Source organism: Engystomops pustulosus, chromosome 1, assembly GCF_040894005.1.
Source record: "Engystomops pustulosus chromosome 1, aEngPut4.maternal, whole genome shotgun sequence".
In the NCBI taxonomy this organism is placed as follows: Eukaryota; Metazoa; Chordata; class Amphibia; order Anura; family Leptodactylidae; genus Engystomops; species Engystomops pustulosus.
The window spans coordinates 155,984,785-155,999,695 of NC_092411.1; the positions used below are offsets into that span (position 1 = coordinate 155,984,785).

At 36.4% G+C, this 14,911-nt stretch overlaps 1 protein-coding gene across 4 annotated transcripts in view; it reads right to left on the reverse strand.

Moving 5' to 3' along the window:
* The window catches only part of CRLF1 (cytokine receptor like factor 1), a 68,684-nt gene that overhangs the window by 13,044 nt on the left and 40,729 nt on the right, over nt 1–14,911 (reverse strand). For 2 of the 4 annotated variants that reach the window (XM_072126576.1, XM_072126578.1), the window contains exons 3-7: nt 10,121–10,250; nt 9,744–9,913; nt 6,711–6,868; nt 6,323–6,491; nt 2,587–2,765 (exon numbers count right to left, since the gene is read on the reverse strand). In XM_072126576.1, coding sequence (XP_071982677.1) covers nt 2,587–2,765; nt 6,323–6,491; nt 6,711–6,868; nt 9,744–9,913; nt 10,121–10,250 — 806 coding nt within the window. Of the gene's footprint in view, nt 1–2,582; nt 2,766–6,322; nt 6,492–6,710; nt 6,869–9,743; nt 9,914–10,120; nt 10,251–14,911 lie in introns of all 4 variants that reach the window. The other 2 variants (XM_072126575.1, XM_072126579.1) reach the window with 1 other exon arrangement.

The window sequence follows — 14,911 nt, forward strand, 5'->3', positions numbered from 1 at the left end:
ACAGAAATTATTTCTGAGCTTAATATCCAGACTGTATTTTATTACTTATTGTCATTGACTAGTAGTGTGTATTTTGTTTACTAAAGCATGAAATAATTTTGTATTTAATATTTATATATAATATTTTGAATGGTATATATTTCATCCCAACTCACTTTCAGATTCCAATTTATACTATAAAAGCAAAGCATGCTGCTAGGAAATTTGTAACTGCAGAGGATTCATTACTTATGGTGGCCCCCCTCCATTTTAGGTGAAATCTATGCTGGGTGCCGGTCCACAACATGCAATAAGCAGACATGAGAGGATCATACTGGGTGATCATCCTGGACCACCTTGCTATAAAAGGGTGCGTCCACACGTTCAGTTTTTCAGATGCAGTTTTTGAAGCCAAAAGCAAGTGTGGATGATAATGGGTTGAGACAAATAATTGAGAGGTGCTACTTCGCCTCCTACTTTTACTCCATTCCTGGTTGGGCATCAAATACTGCACCTGAAAAACAGAACGTGGGGTCGCACCCTCAATGTGCATATGAAAACATGTTGTCTAGATGAACATTTTCCATCCATAGTCCAGTTATTTCACTTTTCACTGACTGTAATGATTCACAGAGTTTGGAATTTAAGATCAGATTGTTCTGTCCGATTCATTGAACATACTACAATTTTAGAGAACTATTATGTCTTTATGTTCAGTACATTCTGCTATTTTTTAAATTACTGTCCAGGATCTTGTCCACAGATGATATGGACAAAAAGCATATGAAGGAGGACTTAACCTATACCCAAATGAGTTCCACTACTAACAGAGGTAATTGATCACAGTGTGGAAAATATTTTGTATTCCATTATTCAAAATTCTATTTAAAAAGAAAGGAAACTTTAAATTGGCATGCATGTGAGATGATGTAGGTTGTTACCCATGTGCCAGTCAAAATCTGGTACATTTCTACAGGCTATATCTTTGTGACCCATTAAAAAAATGAGAGTATAATATAGGAGACATGTGAACTAAAAGAAACAAACTTGGCTCATGGACAAAAATGTTAACTTGTAATACAAGAATGACATATACAATATGAAACAGTCATTGGGTTAAATGTTAATAGCGCTTCTGGGTAAGATAGAACCACTCTAGGTGTCTTATTCCACCGATTCCATGAGATATCAGAGAAGGGTCCCTAGAGCCATCCAAGAGCCCATACCAAGGAGATTAACTTGTCACCTCAACACAAGCAAGCAAGGTGGTAAACACAGCTTTTAAAGCTATATAGTTACTTTGTACCCCATATTTAATCCTCTAATCCTCTAAGCCCTTTCAGCTACTCAATGGATCACATTTCTAAACTTAGAAACTAAACATAAAAAAATAAATGTATTCTTTTAGATGAATTAAATAAATCTTGAAATGAAAAATATCAATGAAACCTCCCTGGTAGACAAGTCTGATGCAGCTAACTAGCATAAATTTAAAGTAAAATTTAAATATAAAATGTTTTCTTGTTTGATGCCCTGAAGGGTGCCCAAACCTGTCATTATAGTTCCCACCACCTAAAACTGACTAGTAGGAACACCATAGTCCCTGTGGCATGATGACACAAAGATTAGTATGTCACTGATGAAGAGATCTTGAGTTTGCTAACACAGTAGGTTTCCTGCACTAAAAATAAAATGTATTTATATATAAAATCCTTTGTGTGAAAATGGTATTTACAAATAAAATAAAATATGACAGAACACAAACATTCATATGGAACAAAACAAGTGAGGGTCCTGTTTGCAAGAGCCTACAATCTAAGAGGAAGAGTGAGGTGACACAAGAGGTATAAGAGCTTGTATTGTGGTCCAGCTATTCTTTAAAGGTAATAGAACAAAATAAAATATAATATAATAAATAGAGGTACTGCTGCTTTACCCAGTCATCAGCCATCATCTTATATATAAAGTCCAAGGTGAATGGGACTGCAGAGAAGCCTGGTGGTTGCTGGATGACAGATGAGAGGAGGACACAGAATGGGTTAGTAAAGAGAGTTGAAACTTCATGCAGTTAACAAGTGTGATAGGCTTTCCTAAAAGAGATGGGTTTTAAGAGCAGGTTTGAAATGTTGGAGGGTGGGTATTAGTCTGATGGTCCGGGACAAAGAAATCCATAGAATGGGTGCAGCTCTAGAGAAGTATTGGAGATGTAAGTGTGAGGTTCAAATTAAGGTAAAGATTAATCTAAGATCACAGGTTGGGAGATAGTTTGAGATGAAAGAGGAAAGATAGGAAGGTGCAGCGGTGTCCATAACTTTCAACCCTACCACTAAAGGGAGCCCATGTTTCCGGTCACTTAGTAGGAAAAGGCTTAAATTTCACTGAATACAATAGAAAACTGTCACAAACCCTTTTGAACTTTCCCATTCCCGTAGTATTAGGCACTATGGTAGTTTACCATAAAGACATTGGAATACCTTTAATCTCTTTGTGCCATGCCATGAGCAGTTACTAGATTTTGTTTTTGCTCTTATGAATGTGGAAATCCATAACCAGTGAAATACAATCTCAAACATAAAAGTAAAGAGTAATAAAGTATGCCTTACCTACCTGGTTCCTTGTTTTGTGTGATTTCTGAAGCCATACCCTCCATTGGTCATACAACTTGATGCTAAGGTTTGAGCAGCCATAGGCATGTTTCTTGACCCATCCGAAGAACTGCTTCAACTCTCGACGTAAGGTGGAATTCTGCTCCCCACTTTTTGGATCACATACCCCAGTGATCCTTTCTATACAACATAAAAGAATAGAAATGCCTCGATAAACACATCATACTTAAATCACACAGAAAATATCATAATATGTGGTAAAAGTTGCAGTAAAAGATGTACAGGAAAGTATGTTAATCTAGGTGTGAACAATGAATTTAGTAAAATTTTATGTTATGGAGCTCACCTACAGTCTAAGGTCAAGTGTCCAATGGAAGATTCATAAAAAGCAATATTAGAGGAGTCAAAAGAGGTGATATACAATCCATAAACACGTCTAAGGATTTCCTCGGATACTTGAAACCACTGATATTACTTCAGTAAAACCCATAACAGACATTTTTATGTTCATTTTGTAAATCCTGCAGCTCACAGGTGATATTAACCTCATCTCAGAAATGATCTGCATGAAACATACCACATCTGTATACAGGATAAACGGCACAGTCCCAGGATAAATTATGTAGTTTTAATACTCATCTATATTTGTCTTACAGGTCAGAAATAATATTTTTAAAAAATGTTTCATCAGTTCAATTTGAAGCCTACCCAATATAGATACATATGTATTTCTAAGTAACTTGTCATGGGAGTTTGTAGAGCTGTTTTCTTCAAATCCTGTTTATATCCAGGATTATAAAAACCGGAAAATAATAACATGGAGATCAGTTAATAAATAAGAAACAGAGGCCTGTTGAAATTTGCTGGCACCAGATAAGGTATAAAAAACAAGAGGTATTTCCCCATTGGGAAATAATTTTGAAAACTGGCCTTTTCGCAAGAACACCAGGTGTCGGAGCATAGTTAAGACATTCTTGACTAGGATAAAGAGCAGTCTGTAGACTATTAAGTGTTCAGCCAACTCTGCAAAACCCTATCATCAGGATGGATGATAACGTTATGCCATGAGCTAAGTCAATGTTGTCAGTGTGAATGCAGCCAGGTTGTAATCTAACTGCTAAAAAATGTGGAAAATATCTACAAAGAAGTTATGACAATACTGATCCTAAGCACTAGGTATGTGTTTGATATGGGCATATAAATTATATGTTTGAAGTATAGTACATGTGCCATACATGCGCAGACCTCTGGCTTCTCAGTTGAGTGCTGTGCACTGAAGACAGGAGAGTAGGAGGGATTCAAAGGGGCTACAAAGTAGTCAAAGCTCCAGCTCCATAGCGCGGCTACTCCACGCCCCAGGAGCCTCTTAATAAAATTTGTGTATAGATCAAATAAAAGATATATAATGTTCTGGGCCACTAAAGGATTAGCAAAAAAAAAGTATAGCACTTAAATACATTAGATGAACCTGCCACAGGGTCTACCTTACAAGTAGGTTTCCTTTAATACACAAGTGAAATTGTCTGAAATCTGGTTCTAAACATTTCTGTTAGACTGTATCTGTGGCTAATTCTATTACCTAACATTTTATGGCAGTGTTTGCTGGCAACAATGACTTTATAAGGGATATACAAAAATAAAATAATTTTACAGTTCACCAGTTGGTACTAGAAGGAAAGGTAATACTGAAATAGTTGTAACTGGCAATCCTTTTATAGGAAATGTCCAAGTTTGACCACTATTCCTCGAACATATATAACAGATTGCTTCTTTCATTTGAGAAAAATGAAGAGAAGCAGTTGAATATATGGGATATGTATACTACAGAAACAGTAAAAATTCATAGTGCACACAAGATTATACATCAACATATATGGAAAGATTCTGCTGTACCAGATATTATCAATTTAATTCAATGCCATAAATGTTAACATTTATAATTTACTAACATGTGTTGTAAGTTTTAGGGAGAGTTTTACAAACCATTACTACTTGCAGATAACATAGACAGGGTTCTTTTTTTCTTTTTGTTTTCATCAAGTCAAAATGACTTGAAACACAATAATAAAGCATTATTGTAATACATACAATATTGTTCAAATATCTCTGTATAAGGCTGCATTCACACAGGCATTGTGGGGAAGTATATCTGGTTTACCAAATGACATGATTGTGTCTGATCATAGAGTAAGTGGTTCAGGACTGCTATCTGTGTGAGATGAGTCAATTATGATATTCTTGTTATAGCATATGTCCACTGCCATGAAAGCATGCTTCATGTTGTGTTTATCCCATGAAAAGCCAGTACCAGCAAATAATTGGCGAACTACAAATGAAACTTAGAGGGCTAGATTGATAAAAAAAAAAAAAGTGTAGGGAGCACAATATATTTCCTTACATCTGTGATAAGGGGATGCAAAATTGATCCCTGATTTTACACATATTCTGAACTAGTGAAAACAGAATGCAGGTACACAGGATACAGAGGCAGGCCATAAGAGTTTATAAGCATCATTTCAAGGCCACCCAGTTTCTTGACCTGAATATATGTGGTGGCTACGATAATTGTTTAGGATAATACGGAAACATTCAACTATAATCACCATATCATAATGAATAAAAACAAAAGGGTCATTACTTGACTTATCTCACACAGATAGTGGACCTTAATCTCTAAACCATGATCAGTCTTTCATATATAGAATCACATGATTTGGGATGTTTGAGTGATACTAAATAAAGGTTATTTTTTACTAATTTGTTAATGCAGAATTTACTCCATAATAACAAGCTTAGCTTCGTTGTATTACCAAGAACCATTCTCGGTAATTACATACGGCTGTACAAAAACTTAGCGCTACAGACACAGAACCTATCTTCTAAAACCTTCAATTATTTATTCCTCAGACTTAATGCAAAGAAGAAGATAAAATAATCTTACAGTTTTTCAGACAAAACACATTTGCAGCTATTCACTGAGACCCCACAGGTGACGTTTCCGACTCCTTCTTCCGGCATGCATACTGTCTACACTGGTACGTATAAATAATGCAGAATTCACCTCATACCCAAATTTCATATGCTGTCCTAGCAAACCGCTCATCACAGTGAAATTAAGGATATATAAAGAGGGTTCACAGGCAGAGCCGTCTTCATACATGGTGGTATAAAGCAAAAAACACCCATTACAAGCAATGACCACAGTTGTTAGCCATTTAAATGCCAGCACCCCACATCTCTCCTCTCCCCAAGATACCATAAGGGGGGCAAAACATTTTTTTTTTTAATTTTATAAAAGTTTATGAAAGGACCCACATTTCCCTACAACTGATATAAAATAAGCAAATAAAATCATAAACATGTCAGGTATTTCCACATCCCAAATGCCCAATCTATGAAAATATAAAAACAGAAAAAAAATTCAGAATCACCATTTTTTACACCCACATAAAAGGTGTGCTTTTTTTTGTCAATTACACCACATTTTGATTTTCTTTCAGCTTACCAGTATACAGCATGGACTATTAAATGCTGTAATTATGAAGTACAATTTGTAACACAGAATATAAGGACTCATACAGTACATGGAAACGACTGCAGCATTAATTATATTTATGAGATTACAACTCTATTTTAAAAGTGTTAAATATACATACACGACAACATAAAGGACAATACCTTTCAGATAATAAACAGTAACACTGAATCAAAAATAATTTCTTCACAAAAAAACTTACCACTTCTTGGAGTAGATGCAGCAGTTGGATTACTCCAATCACTCCAGATTCCTGCTTTTTTAGATCCATATATTCCAAAAGGGTTACACCGAACTTGTACAAAATAAACCGTTCCTGGTTTCAGGCCTGCTAGACGACAGGATGTCTGGTTACCCACATCATCGACTACCTGAGAAGAATTCATACAATTTATTAAGTAGGCTGTAGATATATGGAACAAACTCATTCATTATACTTATATATTATGTATTCTTATGTTTATCTTAAATATAATATAGAAGATAGATTACACAGCTGTAGTGAACTGCAATAATATATTCAAAATTATTTCAGAGCTACTATAAACCCTTATCATACTAAAGGGTGTTTTCACGAATGAATTGTATACCTTCCATTCCATGCTGTCTTCCACTCGATAGCGAATCTGATATTTGGCTTGAAAGAGGAAATCTTTTAAAGCAGGGGGAGAACTCCAACGGACGCTGAGTTGATCTTCCAAATCCCCTACACGACTCACATGGACATCTGATGGGGGGTCTGTGGTAACTGTAAAAATTAATCAGGTACTGTTAGGTTATGACATTGTAAAATTGAAAACAAATGGGTCACAACAATAGACTGTTAGGCTACGTATGGGGGACGTACATACGGCCGATGTATATATGTCCCCCATACACTTCTATGGCCTCACAGCGCTGTACGGGAGCAGTACAGCTCCGTACCCTGTAGAAAGATAGGACATATGCACCATATATTCCTATGAAGAGGGGCGGGGTGAGCGGTGCTCTCCTCCTCTCCCCGGCAGTGCCGTGTGCCCGCCGTGCTATGATAGGGCGGGCAACGGCAGTGTGAATGTAGCCTTAGGCTGTATTCAAATGACCGTTCCGGGAGATACATATATATATATATATATATATATATATATATATATATATATATATAAAACAAATATGTTCGTTTTAATGGGCCCTTAGTTGGTTCCAATCTGGCAATAGCTAACCTTCTATAATATAACTTCACTTTTTTTAACCACTTTAGGAGGCAGCCACTTAAGGCTCAGCCCCATTTTTTGTATTCTGACATGCGTCGCTTCATATGGTTATAACTTTTGAACACTGTTACTTATCCAAGCAATTTTGAGATTGTTTTTTCTCCACATGTTGTATTTCATTTTAGTGGTAAATGTTGGCCGATAAGTTTTGCGTTTATTTACAAAAAAAAAAAAAAAAATTTGCCACTTTCTAAATTCGAAATCATCATGTTTACCATGATCTACTACCTAAATAGGTTGCTGAATAACATTTCCCATGTCTACTTTACATTTTCATACTTTTTTAAATATCTGGATAATTTCTTTTGATGTCACGCAGCTTACAAATCGAATATTGATTTTCCGTATTTTCAGAATTTACTATTTTGGGGATAAATACTGTTTTGGATGAAATTTTAAATATTTAGCATTAAAACCCCCTATACAATCAACCCATTTTCAAATCTGCACCCCCTCAAACCATCAGAAACAGTTTTTAGGAAGATTGTTAATCCCTTGAGATCTTCATAGTAATTAAATCCAAATGGAGGTGAAATTCCGAATGGTCAAATTTTGTTGATTTGGTCCTAAAATTTACACATTTCCAAAGGATAAAAAGAGAAAATCAATCTTAAAATTTGTTATACAATTTCTCCTGAGTACAGAGACCCCCCACATGTGGAAGTTACTTATTTTAAGTGCGCACAGTGAGAAGGGATGGAGCGCCCTGCAGCTGCCAGGAAAATTCTAGCCTTTATGTTATTGCGGTCATTTTTTTGCGGGATGAGATGCTTTTTGCAGTGTTACCATTTTGGGGTTGGTATCCCCTATTGTTAAAATTTATGAACTTTTTTTTGTAGGTCAGGAGTAGAAAAGCATCAATTCTGTACTAGATTTTTTCCTTTTTTTTTTTGGTATTCACCGTATAGCCTAATAATCATGTCATCTTTATTCTATGGGTCGATACGATTACAGGGATACCATACATTGTTTTACTAAATTTGCCAAATAAAACCCTAATGTGGGAAAAAAATCTATCATTTTTGCATCTCCGTCTTCCAAGTGGCATAACATTTAAACTTTTTTGGCTACGGAGCTGGTTGATGACTTGTTTTTTGCTGGGCATATTGTACTTTGCAACAGTATCATTCTGGAGAACATGTGATTTTTTGATCGCTTTTTATTGTATTTTTTTTGGGATTGAATAGGTAAAAATCATACTTTTTGGCAGGTATTTTATGTTATTTTTTACGGAGTACATCAAACGGGTTCAATAACTATTTAGTTTTATTCTATGGGTTGTTACGGATACTGTGATAGTATATATGTGGGTTTGTGTTATGATTTAGACTTTTTTGTGCATTATACGTCTTTATATGTTTTGGGGCTTATGGGCATTTTTATTGATTTATTAGTGTATTAGTATGTTTTTTATTGAATAACTTTTTTTTGTTTTTTACTTTTTTCCACCATGGGACATGAACAAGCAATCATCTGATTGCTTGTTCATGATAATACTCTGCAATACTAATGTATTGCAGGGTATTAGCAGTGTCAGCCTATGCACATGCAAGGTGACACTGTTTCTTTAAGATGACATCACTGACACAATCCTAATGGCACTGCCTTCAGGCAGCCCTGGGGTCCCGATCGGATCCCATGGCTGCCATAGCAATGATCGGCGTTCCCCCAAAAACAGTGGGCCGATCGTGAGAGGGGAAAGATCCTCCAAAGGTAATGTAAAAGCTGCGGTGGTGCTGACTGCGACCCCGGCATTTAACAGGTTAAACACCCGCGATCAGAGCCCACTCCGACCCCTTGTGTTACCCAGAGGTTTCAGCGGTAGATTACCACTGACATCCCACAACTCCCGATGCAGGTTCGGCTCTGATGCAGAACGGAAACGCTATTAGCTGAGCGGCAATAGCAGGAGCCCGCGCCGTACTTGTATGGCGCAGAGCGCTAAGGAGTTAAGAAAAATGTTTGACCCCTAATAATGCTACAAAGGAGGGATACATTAGCATTCTTTAGAGGTCAATAACTCTATTGGCTTTTTTATAGACATAGAATATCAATACTGGAATACTGCTGATTCCTAAAGATTGTTTAGATGATCACCAAACAAATTACATTGAAAATAGGTTATCTTTAGTTTTCAAAGATTTTTTACAGCAAAGAAATGCTAGTATTTAGCATAATAATGATAAACAATACTAAAATTTCCAAAATATAATATGGTATAATATGGTCATTGATTGGGCATGTTTCATCCAGTTATTGATAGAACTACAGTACGGCAAGTATAGTGGAAAGTGTCATTGTGGTATAAAAAAAGGTCTACATAAAGTCATCATTTCCTCAAAGCAAAGAATGTGCTTCTATGTATCTTACCCACATCAAGAATGTCCAGAGTTATTATGTCAGAGGTAGTGGAACCCAGCCTGTTTGAAGCCTCCACCCATATCTCATAGGGTGTAAAGAGGGCCAGATCTTTAGGGATGTGGCAGGAATACTGCCCCATTGTATGATATTCTTGGCATGTGTTATCTTTGCCATACCACCTGGAATGAATACAAATTATTGATGTTTGATCTACAGAATTACAAAACCATCATTTTACAGGCCATAGGTTAAGTTAAAGTATAGCAGCAAGAAAAAGTAATGCTTAGAAATTCAAGGATTTAACACGAATAATAAGCTATGGGATTCAAAAAAATGATATTCCCATTATAAATTGTAAATGTGCAAAGCTTTAGGATATCAAATACCTGAGCTTGTATTTCAAAGTGTAGTTAGTGTGCAGGTAGGTCTCGCCTTCACTCCCAGGAACCCACTTACAGGTTAAATCTTTCATATTCCTTGACCAGCATGTGATATTCTTAGGTTTCTCTGGTGGCACTAAACCAAAGTAATAAAAACAGATATTGCATGTTAGAAATCAATTTGATCATTAAACTAAAATGTATTAACTACAAGTAAAAGGTGGGACATGGAAATTTTATTGATGGACATTGACATGGGAAGACCTCATTCTAAATTACATATTATTGGGTAAAACAGATTGGGGGATTTTTATCATACGCTGGCGCTCGTGCGCCAGCGTATGATCGCCCCGCCGCTGCGAATTCGCAGCCCGATACATCAAGAGGCTTCTGCCTCTTGATGTATCGGGCTGCCAGTCACGCAGCGTTTATCCTACGCCAGGCAGGGCCTGGCGTAGAAAAAACCGCAGCCGGCGACTTTTCACCTATGAAAAGTCGCCTTCAGCAGCGAGTGCGTAGCATCTCTGTCCCCGCGCCGGCCCACTCCCGTCCAGCCGCGCCCCCCCCTTCACGCCCCTTTATGCCCCACTGGCGTGAAGGTGGCGGATTGGGTTAAATAATCACAAAAGCTAGCAATAAGCTAGCATTTGCGATTATTTCAGGGCCTCTGCGCCACTGGCGGTGCGCAGAGGTCCTGATAAATATGCCCCATTATGTCTTTTAGAAATAGTATACTTTGACACATTTTTTATTCATAATCATCTGAAATTCTGTTATAATATCTTTAGACTACAGATTGTTGACCATTAAAGTGGTTGTCCACATTTCCTTTATACTTGCTGTATCAATTCCTCATGGTTTTCTATATCTCTGCTTGCTGTCCTTTTATAAAAAAGCTTCTATGTTTCCTTCCAGTGGACATAAATCTGACCATGGTCACACAGCTGCACAGCTCTCTATATCACACAGCTCTCATTACTCTCCATGATACTAACGAACCGTGCACCTGTGTGGCCATCGTTAGATTTCTATCCACTGGAAGTAAACATAGAAAGCAAGCAAAGACCTCGAAAACTGCAAGGAATTAATACAGAAGTATATGGGAAAATTGTATAACTTTTCCTTACAAAAACCATATCAATTATTTGCTGAAAGTGTCTTTATTTGCTTTAATTGTCTTGTTCTGATCCCTAAGTCCTAATAAATTATACGTACGTACATCATTTTGTGGAGCACAATCCTCCTTTATTTGGATTTATATTTTCCATATGGCTAATATAGAACTAAATACCAGCTAGTGACTTGTTAGTGACATCAAGTAAAAATTAACAAACAATTTTCAAGCAGTCTGTTTTAATTTTTTACTAGATCCTTGGTGGTCTCTACTTTTGGCTTCCAGACAGCCAATCATTGATTGAGATGGGAAACAACTAATGCCAGAGTTGTTGTATTGACTGAGCAGTTTTTGTTCCCCTTATCTTATATCAGGGATATAAACAGTATAACATTTATAACAAAAAGTATTTGTATATATTTCCTAATTTTTATGTCGAGTTCTTTCAACCACATACATAGCCTTACTGTTACTCTTTCTGCAAGTCGATTTGTGAAGTTTATGATCATTTTGATTTGCCCCAGTCAACTTTGCCAATTGTAATTGCTATTTTAGTGAAGTGAAAGATTCTCAGACATTAAGTGTGCAAGAGAAGGTTTGGAGTCTAATATTCTGCTCTGAAAAAAATCCAGACTCAGCGTTTTTATTAAAAAATATATACAGGTGGTCCCTGACTTAAGGGCACCGGACTTAGAGACGACCCCTAGTTACAGACGTACAGACAGACCTCTGTGGCCAGTGTGACCTCTGAAAAAAGCTCTCTGGATGCTTTACTTTAGTCCCAGACTGCAATGATCAGTTTTAAGGTGTCTGTAATGAAGTAATTACAATTATAAAATATACAGTTACAACTTACATACAATTTCATTTTAACTACAAACCTCAAGAACCTATTTTGTATGTAACACAGGGGCTTAATCTAAAACATACTAAGGGCAAGAGTCAGGATTATTTTGGCACAGAGTATTAGCTCCAAACCTTTTTTTGGACATAACACTATACCCTTTGTTTGTGGGATTGGGTAACCCAAGGCTGCCCCATGGATAAAGGCTATACCAGAAGCATAATAACCCAAGGAGGGGAGTGTATATCCAAGTCTTTACACCCAAAAGTAGATACATGTCATACTGCACCACATTAGCGCTTTCCTTTTTTTTTATAGATATCCACAATCTGTTCAGACATTAATTTAGAAATCACACAAATTTTAAAGGTAGCACTGTGTGATCTACTGTGTATGTACTAGTAATCAATGACATTAACTTAAACATTGTGGGGATGATGTATCCTGCCAGTTTTTTTACCTACAATTGACAAAAACGTGTGCAAGAAAAATGGCAGCGGTTATAGCTGAAATATGTGCCATTGTAGGACTGATGTAGATTTCATTTTTGGCTTGCAAGTGCTAAATTATCAGAACTATTAAGAAGTCCAAACCTATTATTCTGGCTTGTTGCATGCTAGCTGCTCCAATCAATAAAAATGGTACACAAAGCAACTGCACTTAACCAAACCATACACAATGCAGCAGCTCAAGTATAGTCCTTAGTAGTATAGAAGACTATACTTAAGCTGCCTTTATTTAAAAAAATCAGTTTTGACCAGGAGAAGCTTTCTGAAAACCAATGAATATAGAGTCACATAAAGTATTCTAAACAAGAAGATTATCATTTCTCTTGTTTGTTTTGTTTCCTACAATGTAGTGCTGGCACCCTGGCTGTACTCTAGGTCTTTGTATACAGATAGGAAAAAAATTAACACTATGGCCCCAAAGTAGTAAAAGAGTAACATGCTGCTCATCTCTATGAGAGGGCTGGAATGGACAGCCAGGACCATGGATAGAAGACCTAATTCATAATTATTTTTTCCTCTTATTTGCTGATTTGCCGAACCCTGGAAGCCCCTTTAACATCTTGCTTGCTTCAGAAGTATGCAGAACACTCTGCTGTTCAACACTCCTTATAGTGTTTCATTAAAGTTTGCTTTTAGATCTACTCTATCCATTAAACTAAGCTATAGCATTATCTGCTAGGAAGGAAAGAAAATTGTTGAATTTGCGCACATTTTCTTCTTGACCATTTCCTTGTTTCTGAAAGTAAGGCCAAATGGAATGTGAATAGTAAAACAAGAATAGAAGGCTAGATAAATTTATAATCTGCATGTCATCCATCTGCCAAATAACAAGTATAGCTGTGGACAGAGGTGGATTAAACAGTAATAGCTCAACCTTCCATTGTCTTTAACGAGGTAGCCCCAGGTAAAAGGCAGAGGAAATGCAATAACAAGCATTCAAAAGCTAAGACTGGAAAATCTGAGTCCATTGACCTGGGTAACAATGTTATTTTAAGAAAAGTTGATTTTGCTAAAATAAATCTCGGAGATACAGACACATTCCTCAGAATGAGATCTTCTATTATATTATATATACATCTGTGATGAAAGCTATTCCTTGTGTTTTCTGCTTCCCCTAGTGATTGTAGAATGTGTTTTAATCCCCTGTCATAAGATTCTGACAAAACTGTATTTTTTACACATTATCTAGTTTGTCCCCTGTGGATGTAGAAAGTTGTTCATGGCAAATGGAGCTTTCAGTTTCTTCACTACTCGTGTCCTCATAGAAGAGTTCATTACTTAAAGATATTTGTGGGTAAAAGAAATGAATGACGTTCAAAACACACTGAAATGTGCAGAAATCTAACAAATCAAACACACGTTTATTAGAAAACAGTCCTTGCTGCTTTTTAGAGCATCCAATCAAAGCTTAGTTTAAATTTTACTGAAATATTACTGAAAAGTGAAAGCTGAAACTTTATTGGTTGCTATATGCAACATGACTAGTTGTGACAAATGTTTTCCAAAGACAATGAAGAAGGCAGTAGGATCTGATACCACCAATATTCTATGATGCATGGAAACATTCGAAGAAATAGATTCCTAGTTACAATTTGTAACCAATCACAGCTCAGCTTTCATTTCCAAAACTTCTCTGAAAAAATGAAAGCTGTTCTTTGGTTGGTTGCATCGTTTTACATGTAAGCATTTGTCTAATGAGGCCCAAGTTTAAAGTGTTCTTTTATTTCTTTAGACAATATTGGACATACACAGATTTTATTAATAACTCTCATTCATCTGCCAATGTGTTATTTATTTCTGTCTTACACCAGAAGAAACATGCAGATTCTTGTATGAGTTGTCCTATGTTGCACATGGTTGTGTTACATATCCATATAATCCATGTTCTATGAAACAGTAACAGGACACTCAAATATAGTGGCTTTGACCATCAATTCACAATAAAACAGGTGACACTAAAAAAGTAAATATCATACCAAAAAATAAAGTGTTTTGACACTTTTTCTTTTTAACATTTTATACATTTGTATTAATCACAACAAAAAATCTTGTTAAAAAGTACCTGTGCTTCTACAGTGCTCTCTCCCTCTCCCATTGTCCTGTGCTTCCGCCTGGAGTGATGTCAGAAAAATGTAACTGATCACGTTTCCTACATGACTGCAAGGTCCTGTAATCTATTCAGTTCTGCCAGTTACCTTATATACTCGAGTATAAGCCGACCCGAGTATAAGCCGAGACCCCTAATTTCAACACAAAAAGCTGGGAAAAACATTTGACTCGAGTATAAGCTGAGGGTGGGAAATGCATTGGTCACAGCCTCCCAGTATATA